The following is a 15,003-nucleotide window of genomic DNA, read 5'->3' on the forward strand; positions in this document are numbered from 1 at the left end:
ATACCAGCACTTTGGGAGGCTGAAGTGGGCGAATCACTTGAGCCCAGGAGTTTCATACCAGCACTTTGGGAGGCTGAAGTGGGCGAATCACTTGAGCCCAAGAGTTTCATACCAGCCTGGCCAACATGACAAAACCCCATCTCTACAAAAACAAATACAAAAAGTAGCCGGGTGTGGTGGTGCATCCTGTGGTCCCAGCTACTCAGGAGGCTGAAGTTGGAGGATCGCTTGAGCCTGGGAGGTTGAGGCTGCAGTGAGCTGTGATCGTGCCACTGCACTCCAGCTTGAGTGACAGAGTGAGACTCTGTCTTGAGGGAAAAAAAAAAAAAAAAAGAACAGGTGTTTCTGTTTTGAGTGATTCTCTAAATACAAAAATGTCACCAACTTATTTAGCTCTATTGTAAGAGTTAGTAGGGCAACAAAAGTTGATCAAGTTTCTACTTTCTATTCTACCAAATACTGTTCTGACACTGAGGAGACTATAGAAATCAACACAGATAGAGGACCTACCCCTTCAAGGAGGGAAGGAGACTGGAGCCCCTGAAAAATTTCCTCTACTAGAAGAATGCATCTGAGGCATGTGCTTCACTGTTGTGCTGAGGATGTGATAGCCTTTTTCTGAGCTAGCTATTTCCTCGAAAATGTTTTAACTAGAATCAGCTAAAAACATTCTTAATCTAAAGTCAAGGTTAAAATCTGAGATTTCTCCACTTCCTGCTTGTATTTTACAATGTTGGTTCGTTTTAGTTTTTCAACTTAGGCATTATTCAAATTAGAAAATGCTCTGCACAGTTAAAAGATTATTTCTTTAAAGGCTGCCAATTAAATAAAATTGTTGGTGAGCTCACTTTTAAATGAACAATTCAGAAGTAGGAACAAGTGTATTTTTTTTGTTTTTCATTTTCATGTTGCTGATCTCTAACTCCTTTAAAAAAAAAAGTGGTCAAAACAAAACCACAAGTATCAAGAAGCTAAGTCTTGAAACAGACTGGTGGGGCCCCCAAAGTTACCATGCTTCTATTGTATGATTTCTGCAGCCTATCTTATGTAAGTCACCGATTTGACTTTCAGTTTCATAAGCTAATTCTGGTTTCATTGTTTTTCTGCTTAACTTTTTTTTTTTTTTTTAAGACAGAGTCTTGCTCTGTGGCCCCCGAGCTGGAGTGCAGTGGCATGATCTGGGCTCACCACAACCTCCGCGTCCCAAGTTGAAGCAGTTCTCTGCCTCAGCCTCCCCAGTAGCTGGGATTATAGGCGTGCTCCACTGCGCCTAGCTAATTTTTGTATTTTTAGTAGAGACAGGGTTTTACCATGTTGGCCAGGCTGGTCTTGAACTCCTGACCTCAGTGATCCACCCGCCTTGGCCTCCCAAAGTGCTGGGATTACAGGCGTGAGCCACCACGCCTGGCCTCTGCTTAACTTCTTAAGTGCTGGCCTAGACAAAAGCCTCTGCCCATTTAATCACATTTGAGCCTTTCTTGGGGTCAATAACAAGATCAATAGCCACGTGAGATGTTTAGGTTCCGCTTTATTGCTTCTGTGAGAATATTTCAGTAGTAGATTGAAAGAGAAAAAAAGCTATCGTATATTTATGCACACATAAACATATATACGTATGTTAAAAGATAATATTCAGGGTTTTAACTTGACAGATCAGAAATAATTATTTAATTCTAGCATTTACAATCACAAAAAGAAGTCAACAATTTGGTGGAATATTTATTTATTTATTTATTTGAGATGAAGTCTTGCTCTGTCACCCAGACTGGAGTGCAGTGGCGCGATCTTGGCTCACTGCAACCTTCGCCTCCCCGGTTCAAGCAATTCATCTGCCTCAGCCTCTCAAGTAGCTGGGAGTACAGGCACGCGCCACCATGCCCAGCTAATTTTTGCATTTTTAGTGGAGACAGGGTTTCACCCTGTTGGCCAGGCTGGCTTCACATGATCTGTCCACCTCAGCCTTCCAAAGTGCTGGGATTATAGGTGTGAGCCACTGCGTATGGCCTGGAGGAATATTTAAATAAAGCTATAAAACTAGGCCAAGTGAAAAGCTGGAAACAAGAAATCCAGTTACTGTAAAAGATCTATGTCACAGTTGCTTGTATCAAATACTTCCCATAGTTACAATCCAACTTCCTAGATAGCTGATAGGCAATTATGTTTTATTGAATCATTTAAAAACCATTTACAGAATGCCTGCCATATGTCAGGGAAAGCATTATTCTAAATGCTGAGAATACAAAGATCAACAAAAGCGAGGCCTTTGTCTTCTCTAAGCTACATCATATCTGTACTCTTAAATCATTCTGTTTTATGGGTAGATTTCATGTATCTTCCTGGTTTAGTAAACGATCATCATTTTAAAATTTGTTTTAGAAGATTTCCATATAGCAAAATACATACTTTGTATATTAATTTTATCAAGAAAAAGGGAAAATTTTCTGCACAGAAAAAAAAATTTTTAAATCATGTGTATTCTTACCACTCAGAGATAATTACTGTTGCATTTTCCTTTAGCATTTTTCCTATGCATTTGATTTTAAGTAATAGAAAATCCAACTCAAACTTGTTTAAACAATGAAGGAAACTGATTGGTACACATGAATGAAGAGTCCACAGGCCAACCGGTGAGGCTGCTTCAGGTGGGGCTTGATCCCACAACTCAATATGTCATCAAGGTCCCTGTTTATTTCCTTCTCTCTGCTGTGCCTACCTTGGTCTCTGCACCATTCTAAGACTGGCTTCTCTTATGGTTCTAAAATGGCTGTCAGCATCTTCCTCTTGTCTAACAAGGAAGAGAAGATCAGCATTCTCTGCAAAAGTCCTGAGAATTATTCAACTGAGCTACTTTAGGATCAGTGCCCACCCTGACTAATCATTAAGTGCAAAGGGATGAAATATACTGATTGGACAGCCTGCGTTAGTTACATCACCTCTGAAGGGAGAGTGAAGTCAACTTCTCTGGAAACATGAATGCCTAAAGAGAAAATGATGCTATGGGGAAGGGGAGTTTTAAAGAAACTAAAAGTTTTTAAATAAAATCTGGCATCATACTAGACATGTTCAAACAGCACATTTTAAGTCACTCCCTTTTATTTTTCTATTCTTTACTCAACTTTGATTAGACTTTAATAGATGGCCCAGTTTCCACTTTTTCAAGGAAGATCATCCTCAAAATTTCGCTAGGGAATATTTAACAGGCATTAAAAATGATATAAACCTATCTATATGAATAAATTGTTTATGGATTAAAAAGGTATTCTTAAATGAAAAGTTACTAAAATAATGTGTATGAAAATCATATGTATAATCCTATTTTTCTTAAATAATCTATATTTGCATAAAATGATACATATATGGCATAATATTAAAGAAGTTATCCATAGGTATGATTTTCACTTTCTTCATTTCTTTCTGTATTATCTGAATATGTTATCATTGTTATTTATTACTTTCATAGAAAGAAACATTAGAAGTACTTCATTTTGGAAAAAATAAAATTCACCAGGAATCCACATGTACATCATATTGCCTCAACATATATCCTACATGACCTTTGTCACTGTATCAAACCATTTGGTTTGTTTCTCCTGTCAATTTTAATCAGCGGGACTTGAGGGAAATGGGGATATCAGTGTGCTTGAAGTTTATTAGGTCCCACTTATTTGTAAATGAAAGTTATGATTAATTTACATTTTCTGCATTAATTTTCCCTCCATTATTCTGCATTACTTTTAGCTTTTCTTCATTTTTTCCAGTTAATAGTATAGAATAAGTCAGCATCTCACAGAATGATTAGCAGATATGGCAGTGGAATTAAATTAGTTTCTCATGGCATTCATTGGTAATTACTTCTCTGAGGGTGACTTTTTAATTAAGTCTTTCATCTTTGTATACATTTTGTTCTTAGAGTTTCCTTCCACAAGCTGCTCTGTGGAAGGAAACCTCATCAATTCTGTACGGATGTCTTCTCAAACCATGTCTTTATTTCTGCTCTTTCTCTCTCTTTTCTGTTTTCTCCCTAGGGGTCTAACGGAAATCTCTACATACAGGTGCTGATGCCTTTTTGAGAAGTTCGTTTACAGGACAGGAAGGGCTTTTATTCTCATTCTCTGTCATGGACTAGTTGAGTGTTCTTAGACCAACTGCTTAATCTCCTAGAGTCTCAGATGGAGAGGATGATAACTTCAAGAGAGAAAACTGAACTAGAAAATTTCTCAAGGTTTTAGATTTGAGGTATAAAACCACATTGATTATTTTCTCCTTGAAACTGCTTCTCCCACTGAAATAGTTCTTCCTTTCATTTTCAGGTAACAGAATAATAGAAAACAACAAAATTTTATGGCTGGACAGGATACTAGAAGCTCTCTAGCTCAGTTTCTTTTCTTTATTTTAATGGATGAGGAAATATATAAGCTTGTTAAATCCCTCCTTCTCTCTTTTTTTTTTTTTTTTTTTTTGTCTTTTTCAGACAGGGTCTCACTTTGTTGCTCTGGGTAGAGTGCAGTGGTGCGATCTCGGCTCACTGCAGCCTTCGCCTCCTGGGCTCAAGCAGTCTTCTCATCTCAGCCGCTTGGGTTGCTGGAACCACAGGTGTGTGCCACCACACCCCGCTAATTTTTTTTTTTTTTTTTAACTGAATTTTGCTCTGTCACCAGGCTGGAGTGCAATGGCACGATCTCAGCTCACTGCAACCTCTGCCTCCCGGGTTCAAGCGATTCTCCTGTCTCAGCCTCCCGAGTAGCTGGGATTACAGGCACACACCACCATGCCCGGCTGATTTTTGTATTTTTAGTAGAGATGGGGTTTCACCATGTTGGCCATGCTGGTCTCGAACTGCTGACCTCAGGTGATCCACCCGGCTCGGCCTCCCAAAGTGCTGGGATTACAGGTGTGAGCCACTGCGCCCGGCCTAATTTTTGTATTCTTTGTAGAGATGGGGTTTTGTCATGTTGCTCAGGCTGGTCTTGAACTCCTGGGCTCAAGTGATCTTCCTGCCTTGCCTCCCAAAGTGCTGGGATTACAGGCATGAGCCACCTCGCCCTGTCCTTCCTCCTCTTTAGCCCTATCAGTAATTGAGTCTCATCAGTTCTCCCTTTTCCTGTCTCTCAGGCCTATTCCATTCTTTTTACTATCATCACCCAAGAGTAGGTCTTCATTTCATTATGTCTTGGTTCTTCTCCAAGTCACCACACTGTTTTTCTTGCCTTCAGTCTCTCTTTCAACTAATCGTGGTACAGCTTCCAGATTACACACCCACAAATAGTGTGATCATTCTGACATGTTCCTGTGGGGAAAGAAAAGTTACATGTTTTACTGTGGCCAAAGGATAAGGTTCAAACTAACCCAAGGAACCTCCTACAGGTTGACCGTAACTTACCTCTCCAGGCCTATCTTCCAGTATTCCCCTGATAGTCAATGCTCAGTATTTATTTAATTGAATTAATCTTCATACTTCCTAAACAAAAATCCTTTTAGCCTTGAGATAATTTAGATATTCAATTTTTTTTTTAAGTAGTCAGGTTCAAGGGAAACAAAGAAGGCAGTTAAAAGTGAGGAAGACAGAGAACAAAGGAGAAGCAAAGAGAACTGGAGCAGGATCCATGCCTTTTTATAGCTTTAATTTCTGCTCATTTTTTCCTGCTAAGTTTCAGATCCTTTAACCTACCTTAGCTTACTGTAATTTTTTTAATAAGCCACACAATTTTGTATCTTTGCACTAAGATGGCCGAGATTATAGGAAGACACGGAAGTTGCCATACAGAAATGTTTAAGATGCAAAGCAAGATAAAAGGTTGTAAACAAATGCTTGTGGATATCTTAAGTGGGAACATATATAAATATTTTTAAATTTGAAATAATTTTTATTTCAAAAGGCTAACTCAATTGCAGGATTTCTTCAGGTTTCAAAGTGGAGCACTATATTTGGGATACTGTATATAGGTTTGTTCTCTGATGCCCATGGCAAGTTAATACACTGGGGCACCAGGTTGCAGAAGAGAAAGAGGTTTAATTATAGGGCCACCAAACACAGATAGGAGGAAACCTCAAATTCGTCTCCAGGAGGACTTTGAGGCTCAGGTTCTTAAGCGTTTTGGAGTGGTCTGAAGTGTGGAGATCATTAATTGGCTGAAGAGTGCAGGGCGAAGTCATGGGACAGGGAGATGAAGAAGCTGTATTCTCATGCTGATTCCCTTCTTCTGTGGCTGGGGTCTTCAAGCTGGCTGGCATCAGCTGTTTCGCTGGAATTTGGGGTCTGAAAAACATCTTAAGCAATTCTTAAAAAGCCTTATGACTCTTAACATCAGAAAGCCTATCTATAGGGACAACGGGGATACAAATGTACTATCTAGCTCTGCCCGACTTTCGGGTTACAAGGAAGTGGGTCAAAGTGTAGCCTGATTAATGCTTAATTATATTTTTGTCCAGAATTCTTATAAACCCTGTGAGGATAGTTTCAATACCTTTATTTCAAGAAGCTTTGGAAGTTTTCCATCAATGCAACCAGTTTCAGTATACTGAGAGGACATGCATGTAGTTCCCCACCCCCACCCCCACCCCTACCCCCGTACCACAATAGAATAGAAGCAGTCATGGACGGGGCCCAGATTCTAAAACAAGCCCAGAGCTAAGGGTTTACATTTTAATCTCTTATGTAGGAACGTCAAGGTCATATTGCCTTGGTGAAGGTGGAAGGCAGGATTTTGACCCAGGTCTGATTCTAAGCCCTTGCTTTAAAACTCTATGCTATAAAAAGTCCTGGGCTAACCAGGAGCGAAACTGGCAGATCACACGAGGTTGAGGTTAAGCGGAAAGACAAGCCCGCTCTGCGTCCGTACTTAGGCTGAGGAAAAAGAAACTGGACATCCCCCACGGCAGCTACCATTTTGTGGTAGCAGGGAGGCCGGAAGTCCCGCCCCGGAGGATCGCGGCTGGCAGGCTCCCAGCCGGCAGGGCGGGGCCGGGTACATTGGGGCTCCGAGGCTGGAGGAGGGGGCGGGGACCGAAGGCGGGGTTGGGGAACTTGCGGCTCGGAGGCCCGAGGCTGTGGGTGGGGCCTGAGGGCGGGACGGAGACTCTGGGCTCAAGACTCGTGGAAGTGGGCGGGGCTTGAGGGCGGGAAGGGGCCCGTCTTGCTGGAAGTTCGGGTCTGGGGGCGGGGTATGAAGGCGGGGCTGGGAGGGAGCGGGGCCTGAAGGCGGGGCGGGGGCGGGGCCTCGCGGCCGGCGCGGGGCTGAGCTGACAGGGCCGCAGAGGCTTACCCCGCCTCACTTTATCGGAATGTGCCTAAGCTGCTGCAGCTGGCACCCGGCTGCGCTCGGCGAAGAGGGCTGGGGGCGGGAGATGACGGTGGTCTTCTCCCTGCTTGGCACCCTGCGAGCACCAGCTCCCTTCTCCTCGCCACCCCAAGGTTGCAGACGAAGCAGGTGAGATGGGCCCGTGGAGCGCGGACCTGCTGGGTCCTGGTTCTCCCTTGCGGGCACGGGGTACCCCCGCCTCTGCCCCTCGGGCCTGGGCACGTGGGCTGCCGCTGACCCTCTGCGCCCTGGCCCCGCGGCCGGTTGTCTGGACCTGCTGTCTCTGCCCCGCAGCGCCTGCCTTTGGAATGTGTGAGATCACCCGGGAAGGCTCGCGCGGGGGAAGGGGCGTCTCCTCCCCTCCGGAGACAGAACTGCCATCCCTAGTTTGGGAAGCTCCTCACTGCACAGGCGTCCACCCTGTCATTCTTAGACTCTTCCCTTTATCCCGAGGGTACCCTCAGTATCTGGTCCTTCCGAAGGCTTCTGCCCAGGCACCTGGAGCACTGCGCCAAATTTTCTCCCTTACCCATTTTTGGGGTATGTTAGTTACCATGACGTTGTGACTCCCGTGCCCTGGGAAGACGAGCGACCACCTTTTTCTTAGGCCAGGCAAAGACCCCTGGCTGCCTTTCCACTTCCACAGCTGCCTTCCCAGGCATTGGCTGGCAGCTGCTCTCCGAGCAGCCTATTCGGTTAGGAACTCTCTGCGCCCCTTATCTTGGAGGGCCACAGTCTGTCCCTGCAGACGAGGCAAGGAGGCAGTGCTCAGCGTTCCCTACCCTGGGTCTCTAGAGAGGACATTTGACGCCCTGCAAGTGGGTGGGAGTGGGTGAATGGTGCGACTATTGATGTTGAAGAGTGCTGTAATAGTACCATACTGTATTACATTTATCCCGCGGGATAAAGGATGTTGGATGTTTGAGAAATAGCCTGAAAGTTTAAAGCTTTCTCTGTGAAGTTAGTCAACCCTCTCCTTCCCCCCTCCATTTTCACTTAATAGCAGTTATTTACAATATCAGTGGTTCGTTTATGTGATCTCAGCCAAATATGATGTGGCTAGAAGCGGTAAGTACAGTAGCATTTCTTCAGTTCGTGCCTCAGCGAGTGGTCTTTTACTGTGAACGTGTTTGTTCTGTAACAAGCTTTGTTTTTATAGATAAAAAGGCTGGATGTAATGTTTTTTTAAACTTCCCTTGCTGTGGTTCCTGTTCATTTTAAAATATGCTTTAGAAAGCATATTATCTTCCCGTTTAAAAAAGATTAGGATGAAATGAAACTTTTTAAGTCATTTTGATTATTTTGACTTTACCTCAGCAGGTATTTCTTTTATAATACTGAAAAACGTTAAAAGAAACTTCATGGGGAGGGGCAGATTACTTTTTTTTTTTTTTTTCTTGAGACGGAGTCTTGCTCTGTTGCTGAGGCTGGAGGGCAATGGCAGGATCTCAGCTCACTGCAACCTCTGCCTCCCGGGTTCAAGCGATTCTCCTGCCTCAGCTTCCCGAGTAGCTGGGATTACAGGCACCTGCCACCAAGCCCGGCTAATTTTTGTCTTTTTAGTAGAGACAGGGTTTCACCATGCTGGCCAGGCTGGTCTCCAACTCCCCACCTCAGGTGATCTGCCTGCCTCGGCCTCCCAAAGTACTGGGATTACAGGTGTGAGCCACTGCACCCTGCCCTTTTTTTTTTTTTTTTTTTTTTTTTTTAAGTTTTCAACGAATTGAAAGCTAATCCTGGACATTGCTACAACTATTTGACCATCACCCTGAGAAAAATGAAGAGCTCTGCCTTCACTGTTAACCATTTACCATCAAACCAAATTAAATTCAACTTATCTTAGTTGTTTGGTATAAAACAAAAACTGATAAATTTATGACACATCCCATCCCTCTTTTTTTAGTTGGTGGATCTTTTAACAGTTATGTTTGAAGAACTAACATGTTTACTTTTTTATCATTATTAGTAATAAGACAACAGTTCCTAATAGCAATTGCTGCCGTTTCTCGAAGGCCTACTCTGTGATAAGCTGTATATAAAATATTCTATCCACACAATATCCCTCTAAGGAGGTCGTTGTTTGAGACAGGGTCTTACTCAGGCTGGAGTGCAGTGGTGTGATCATGGCTCACTGCAGAGACCTCCTAGGCTCAGGAGGTCCTCCCACCTCAGCCTCCCAGGTACCTGGGACAACAGGCACACATGACTAAGCTCAGCTAATTTTTCGTAGAGACTAGGGTTTCGCCATGTTGGCCAGGCTGATCTCAAACTCCTGGGCTCACACAGTTCACCTGCCTGGGCCTCCCAAAATGCTGGGATAACAGGCGTGAGCTGCTATGACTGGCCCCTATAGGGAGGTTTTTACTCTCATTTTACAGTTGAGGAAACAAAGGTTCAGAAAGGCTAAGTAACTTATGAGTTGATAAGCCATAAAGCTCAGAATCTGTTTGACTCTCCACGGAAGTTCTACTAGTTTAGTTAAAACTGTTGGTTAAAAAATATTATTGGAATGCCTTGACATGCTCATGTGGTACAAGTAAGGGCTTATAAGCAGAATGAGTTATTAATACTCTAGGCACATTTGAAAGTGAACAGAAGACTGGACTAATTTATCACTTTCCTCTTCAGCACTGCCTTTCCAAGTACACACTTTCTTAAGGGCTCCAAATGTTTAACGCCTTTGTTTAATTGTTTACCAGCTCCTCACTTCAAGTATGTGTATCTGTACCAACTGGTAGCTTTCCCAAGATATAATTTGATGCTTATTTGGTAAACTTCAGGTATGTGAGTATTGTAGGTTTCATGTACTATATTGACCACTGCTATCTAATCCTAGTAGAAAAATACTTGTCCTAATCCAGATTAAATATAAGGTTTTTAAATGGTTCGGTTTATACAAGGGTAGCACAGAGAAAATTCCCTTACACCCACACCAGGTGTCAGTTGTTGGTGATCTCTGGGCTGCCATCTAAGTCTTTTTAATGGGATATAGATGTTTGAGGACTTAACCTGAGCATTGTAAATTTCTGGAAGCATGAGCTTTTTACTTTCTAGCTTATATAAGTCTACTTTAGATGGTAAACCCAGAATAATCACTTAGAAATTGGCTATTGTTGGCCAGGGGTGGTGGCTCACACCTATAATCCCAGCATTTTGGGAGATCGAGGCGGGCGGATCACCTGAGGTTAGGAGTTCGAGATGAACCTGACCAACATGGAGAAACCCTGTCTCTACTAAAAATTCAAAATTAGCCAGGCGTGGTGGTGCATGCCTGTAATCCCAGCTACTCGGGAAGGCTAAGGCAGGAGAATCTCTTGAACCCGGGAGGCGGAGGTTGAGGTGAGCCGCAATCACGCCATTGCACTCCAGCCTGGGCAACAAGAACAAAACTCCATCTGAAAAGAAAAGAAAAAGAAATTGGCAATTGTCGTCATTTTAATTCCAAGATACTAATAAAAGCTGATTAGCTTTAGAGTTATCCAGACCTCATGTTCATTGTGTTCCTGGCAGCAAGAAGGGGTCTGATAATTATTGTACTATTTGTTTTTTGAATTTGTTCCATGCTTTAGCATTTTCTGAACCTCTTTAGAACATTTTACAAAACATTTTGTATTTTTTAACATTTCATGAGCACCTTTAGACATATTTTGTGTTCTTGGTTCTGTTGCTGTAGTGGAAAACTTATAATACATTATCATTCAGAAAACAAAAAATTCTGTCCATATACTAAATAGTGCCTGAAAGAGAACATTGATTCATGAAAGGGTAAAATGTTTATTTAAGTATAAGTTATTATAGTTATTCATTAAAAAAATTTTTTTTTCTGTCTCGTGTGTGCCAGGTACTGTCCTAGATGTTAAGGACACAACATTGGCAAAAACATGCATAGTCCCGGCTTCCGTGACACTTGAGTGAACTGAATGTGCAAAGTCCCTATGGCACAAAGTCCCTGGGGCCAGTGTGTGTGGCTGGTATAGAAGGAGCTAAAGGTATATTGGTGGGATGTCATCATTTTTTTTCTCTCATATTCTACCAAAAGTTATATTTAACTTCCGTTAAGTAATTACTCTGTTCCAGATGTGATTATTCGGTGGAATAATCTCAAGTTCCCATGTGGTAGGTATTACTATTATTGCCATCTTACAGGTGAAGAAGGTGAGACACAGCAAAGTTAAAGTTAATTCGTTCAGGTTGGGCATGGTGGCTCATGCCTGTAATCCCAGCACTGTGGGAGGCTGAGGCAGGCAGATCACCTGAGGTCAGGAGTTCAAAATCAGCCTAGGCAACATGGTGAAACCCTGTCTCTACAAAAATACAAAAATCAGCCGGGTGTGGTGGCACACGAATCACTTGAACCCAGGAGACAGAGGTTGCACTGAGCTGAGATTGCACCACTGCACTCCAGCCTGGGAGACAGAGCAAGACCCTGTCTTTAAAAAAAAGTTATTGATTTAAAGTTGATTAGTGGTGCTCTACTACACTCTTCTCCCCATCCTATACTCAAGTATGACCGCGGGCTGGAAAGGACTCTGGTCCCTGGGTGACTCCTCAATGTAGCCTTGAGAACTTCTGAAATTTCCAGAGAATTTGGATGCATGGGGACATTCAGCGGAGACTATGTGTGCCCGATGCCCTTATCCACCAGGCGGAGCTCAACTGGTGGAGAGAATCACTGGAGAGAACCACAGGGCATCACTGCAGCTCTAATATTTGCGGATCTTACTTTACTCATGTCTAATACTGAATATAGAACAGCAACATAAGTATTTTGAGCTGACCTGCCTTTGAGAGTGAAGCGATTATTGTTAGCAACCCCCCACTTTTTTTTCCATTGTATTTTCCCTGATGGTAGTTGAAGAAAGTATGTATATTTATTTGGCCATTTAATAAGTAAATAAATCTAGGTTTGCCAGTGTATTATTTCAACTAGAAGTCTTGTTGATGGCCATACTGAATCTTTCTTCCTTTCTTTCCAGAGATCTGGTTGGAGTTGGAGGGTGAGAGAAAATGAATTCTTTTTCTAATTTACCTGGAGAGAACTTAACCACTGCAGTCAATATGACCAAGACTTTGCCTACAGCAGTAACGCATAGATTTAATTCCACTAATGATCCACCTTCAATGTCAATTACAAGGCTTTTTCCAGCCTTACTGGAATGCTTTGGCATTGTCCTTTGTGGCTACATAGCAGGAAGGGCCAATGTCATAACATCAACACAGGCCAAAGGACTGGGAAATTTTGTCTCCAGATTTGCACTTCCAGCTTTATTATTCAAAAACATGGTTGTACTTAATTTTTCCAGTGTGGACTGGTCCTTCCTATACAGTATCTTAATTGCCAAAGCTTGTGTATTTTTCATTGTATGTATATTAACCTTATTGGTTGCCAGTCCTGATAGTCGATTTAGCAAAGCTGGACTATTCCCTATTTTTGCTACACAAAGTAATGACTTTGCATTGGGATACCCTATAGGTAAGTTATTTTTTTATTTTTCAAGTGTTTAAATTTTAATTTATTTAGGCATTTGTTAGTGACAGATTCTTACTCTTATATCTAAGAAGTTTTTCACTTTTTTCTCAAATACTTCTTGGGATAAATCATAGTTTTTCCTAAACTTCAGAGTTTGAAGATCCTTTAAACATCTACCTAAAATAAATGGTCATATTCTAATAACCTTTGTGAACAGTCCTAATTGTATTTTTTTCTTCCCGGTAAGCACATATGAAAGAAGCTTAATTTTTAGAAAGGATCCGATTCTGATTTAAATTATGTTAAAAAAGTAGATTTATGTCTATATAAAAATAGTTATTATTAAGTGTGAAAATAATTCATTTTTCTTACCATCTAGAATACATATTATTTTATCTCAGAAATTGTTCCGGGGCCAGATGTGGTGGCTCACACCTATATTCGCAGCACTTTAGGAGGCCGAGGCGGGCAGATCACTTGGGCCTAGGAGTTCGAGACCAGCCTGGGCAACAGGGCAAAACCTCGTCTCCATAAAAAAATAACAACAACAACAAAAAATTAGTCAGCTGTGGTGGCACAGGGCTGTAGTCCCAGCTACCCAAGAGGCTGAGGCAGGAGGATTGCTTGAGCCCAGGAGGCAGAGGTTGCAGTGAGTCAATATTATACCACTGTACTCTAGCCCGGGTGACAGAGTGAGTTCCTGTATCAAATTTTTAAAAAAATTGTTTTTGAGCTTGTTATTCAAAATTTTAATGTATTTTAGTTGCAGTTAATTTCTTGTTTAAGAACAAAAATGGTGAGAGCTTTTTTACCTTTCTAACTTTCCCTTTTTTATGTTTCTGACTCTTACAGCAGCCTAATTTTATGTTTCTATGTGTATATGTTTTCCTAATGAAACAGTAAACATACCAGTTTGGGATATTGACATATCTTGAAAGGAAACATTCTGTATTTCAGAACACTCTGTCACCAAGAAAATGTATATTTTAAATTACTTTTTTATATTTTAAATTAAAGTTATATATACTCTGATCATCTATCAAGTATGAGGACGTGAATATTATAGATATATTCATTCATTCACTCATAAGGAACTGTTTCGTACCAGTGGCTGTGCTAACTGTTGGGATTATAGCTATGAACAAAGTTATTGCACATATTAAATTTACATTGTAATGGGAGAATAATAAAATTAAAATCATGTCAGTTGGTGACAAGGGCCATAAAAATAAAGTCACGTAGAGGGATAGGAATGTGGAGGTACTATTTGAGGTAGGGTGGTCAATGAAGGCCTCTCTGATGATATGTCTTCTGAGCAGAGACTTGAGCCTATTGAAGGATACAATTGAAATCTACAGTTAACTTTCAAGTTTCTTATCTAGAAGTTTTATCCTCTCCCCTCAAACCCCAACTTATTTCACTACTGGTACCAAAAAGATTCTATTTAACTATACTTTTCACTTCTGTCTCTACTTTTGACTTTCCTCTGTCTTGTTACCAGAAAGAGAGAAACACCTAAGAAGTTAAGTAACTGTCAGTAAAGCTGGAGGTTTAAGAGACAGGAAAAACTGGGCTCATAGATAATTGAGCTACAAATAGTCAGAAACTAGATAGGTGTTCCTTTAAGGTTATTGAATTTTAAAAGGAAATAAAGACTTTTGGAAAGAAAACAGCAAGGAGTTAACATGTTTGTCCATTTCCTCGGGAGAATTAATAAGATAAATTTGTCAAGGTATTTATGGTATAAAGACCTTAGAACTGACTCGGCACCATAGTGTTAAATATCTGACAAATATTGCTGTATCTTTAGACATAAGCTAGAAGTATATAGTTTCATGCTCCCATAGATTAGTAAGCCGATAATGAAATAGAGCTAACATTTCTAACTATGTAGTTTACAGAGTACTTATATACTTATCTCATTTGGGTAGGGCAGATATTATTATCCTCATTTTCAAATAAGGAAACAGGCTTACAGAGATTTAATTATTTTTTCCCAGGTCATACAACTAGCAGGTGACTGATACCCAAACCTAGGTCTTCTGGTTGCAAATCCTGGGCATTCTCTTATGCCATGCAGTTACATAATGTGCCAGTTCAATTTTCAGAAGACCCAACCAGCCTTGTAATATACTAGTTTCAGAAAAAATCAAAGGGTTTTTTTCCTCTAAAATATTCCATAAAATGAGTAGTAGTGGAAAAAGACCTATTAGAATAGTTAATCTATTGTCATAT

General features: G+C 41.3%; 1 protein-coding gene across 1 annotated transcript in view; it reads left to right on the top strand.

Moving 5' to 3' along the window:
- Nucleotides 1-7,253: 7,253 nt before the first annotated feature.
- Nucleotides 7,254-15,003, top strand: part of GPR155 (G protein-coupled receptor 155) — a 54,200-nt gene continuing 46,450 nt past the window's right edge. The window contains exons 1-3 of the mRNA XM_058435493.1: nt 7,254-7,427; nt 11,140-11,287; nt 12,275-12,771. Coding sequence (XP_058291476.1) covers nt 12,306-12,771 — 466 coding nt within the window. The 5' untranslated portion in view covers nt 7,254-7,427; nt 11,140-11,287; nt 12,275-12,305. The remainder of the gene's footprint in view (nt 7,428-11,139; nt 11,288-12,274; nt 12,772-15,003) is intronic.

The sequence above is a fragment of the Hylobates moloch genome, unplaced genomic scaffold (genome assembly GCF_009828535.3).
Source record: "Hylobates moloch isolate HMO894 unplaced genomic scaffold, HMol_V3 SCAFFOLD_1, whole genome shotgun sequence".
NCBI classification, from domain to species: domain Eukaryota; kingdom Metazoa; phylum Chordata; class Mammalia; order Primates; family Hylobatidae; genus Hylobates; species Hylobates moloch.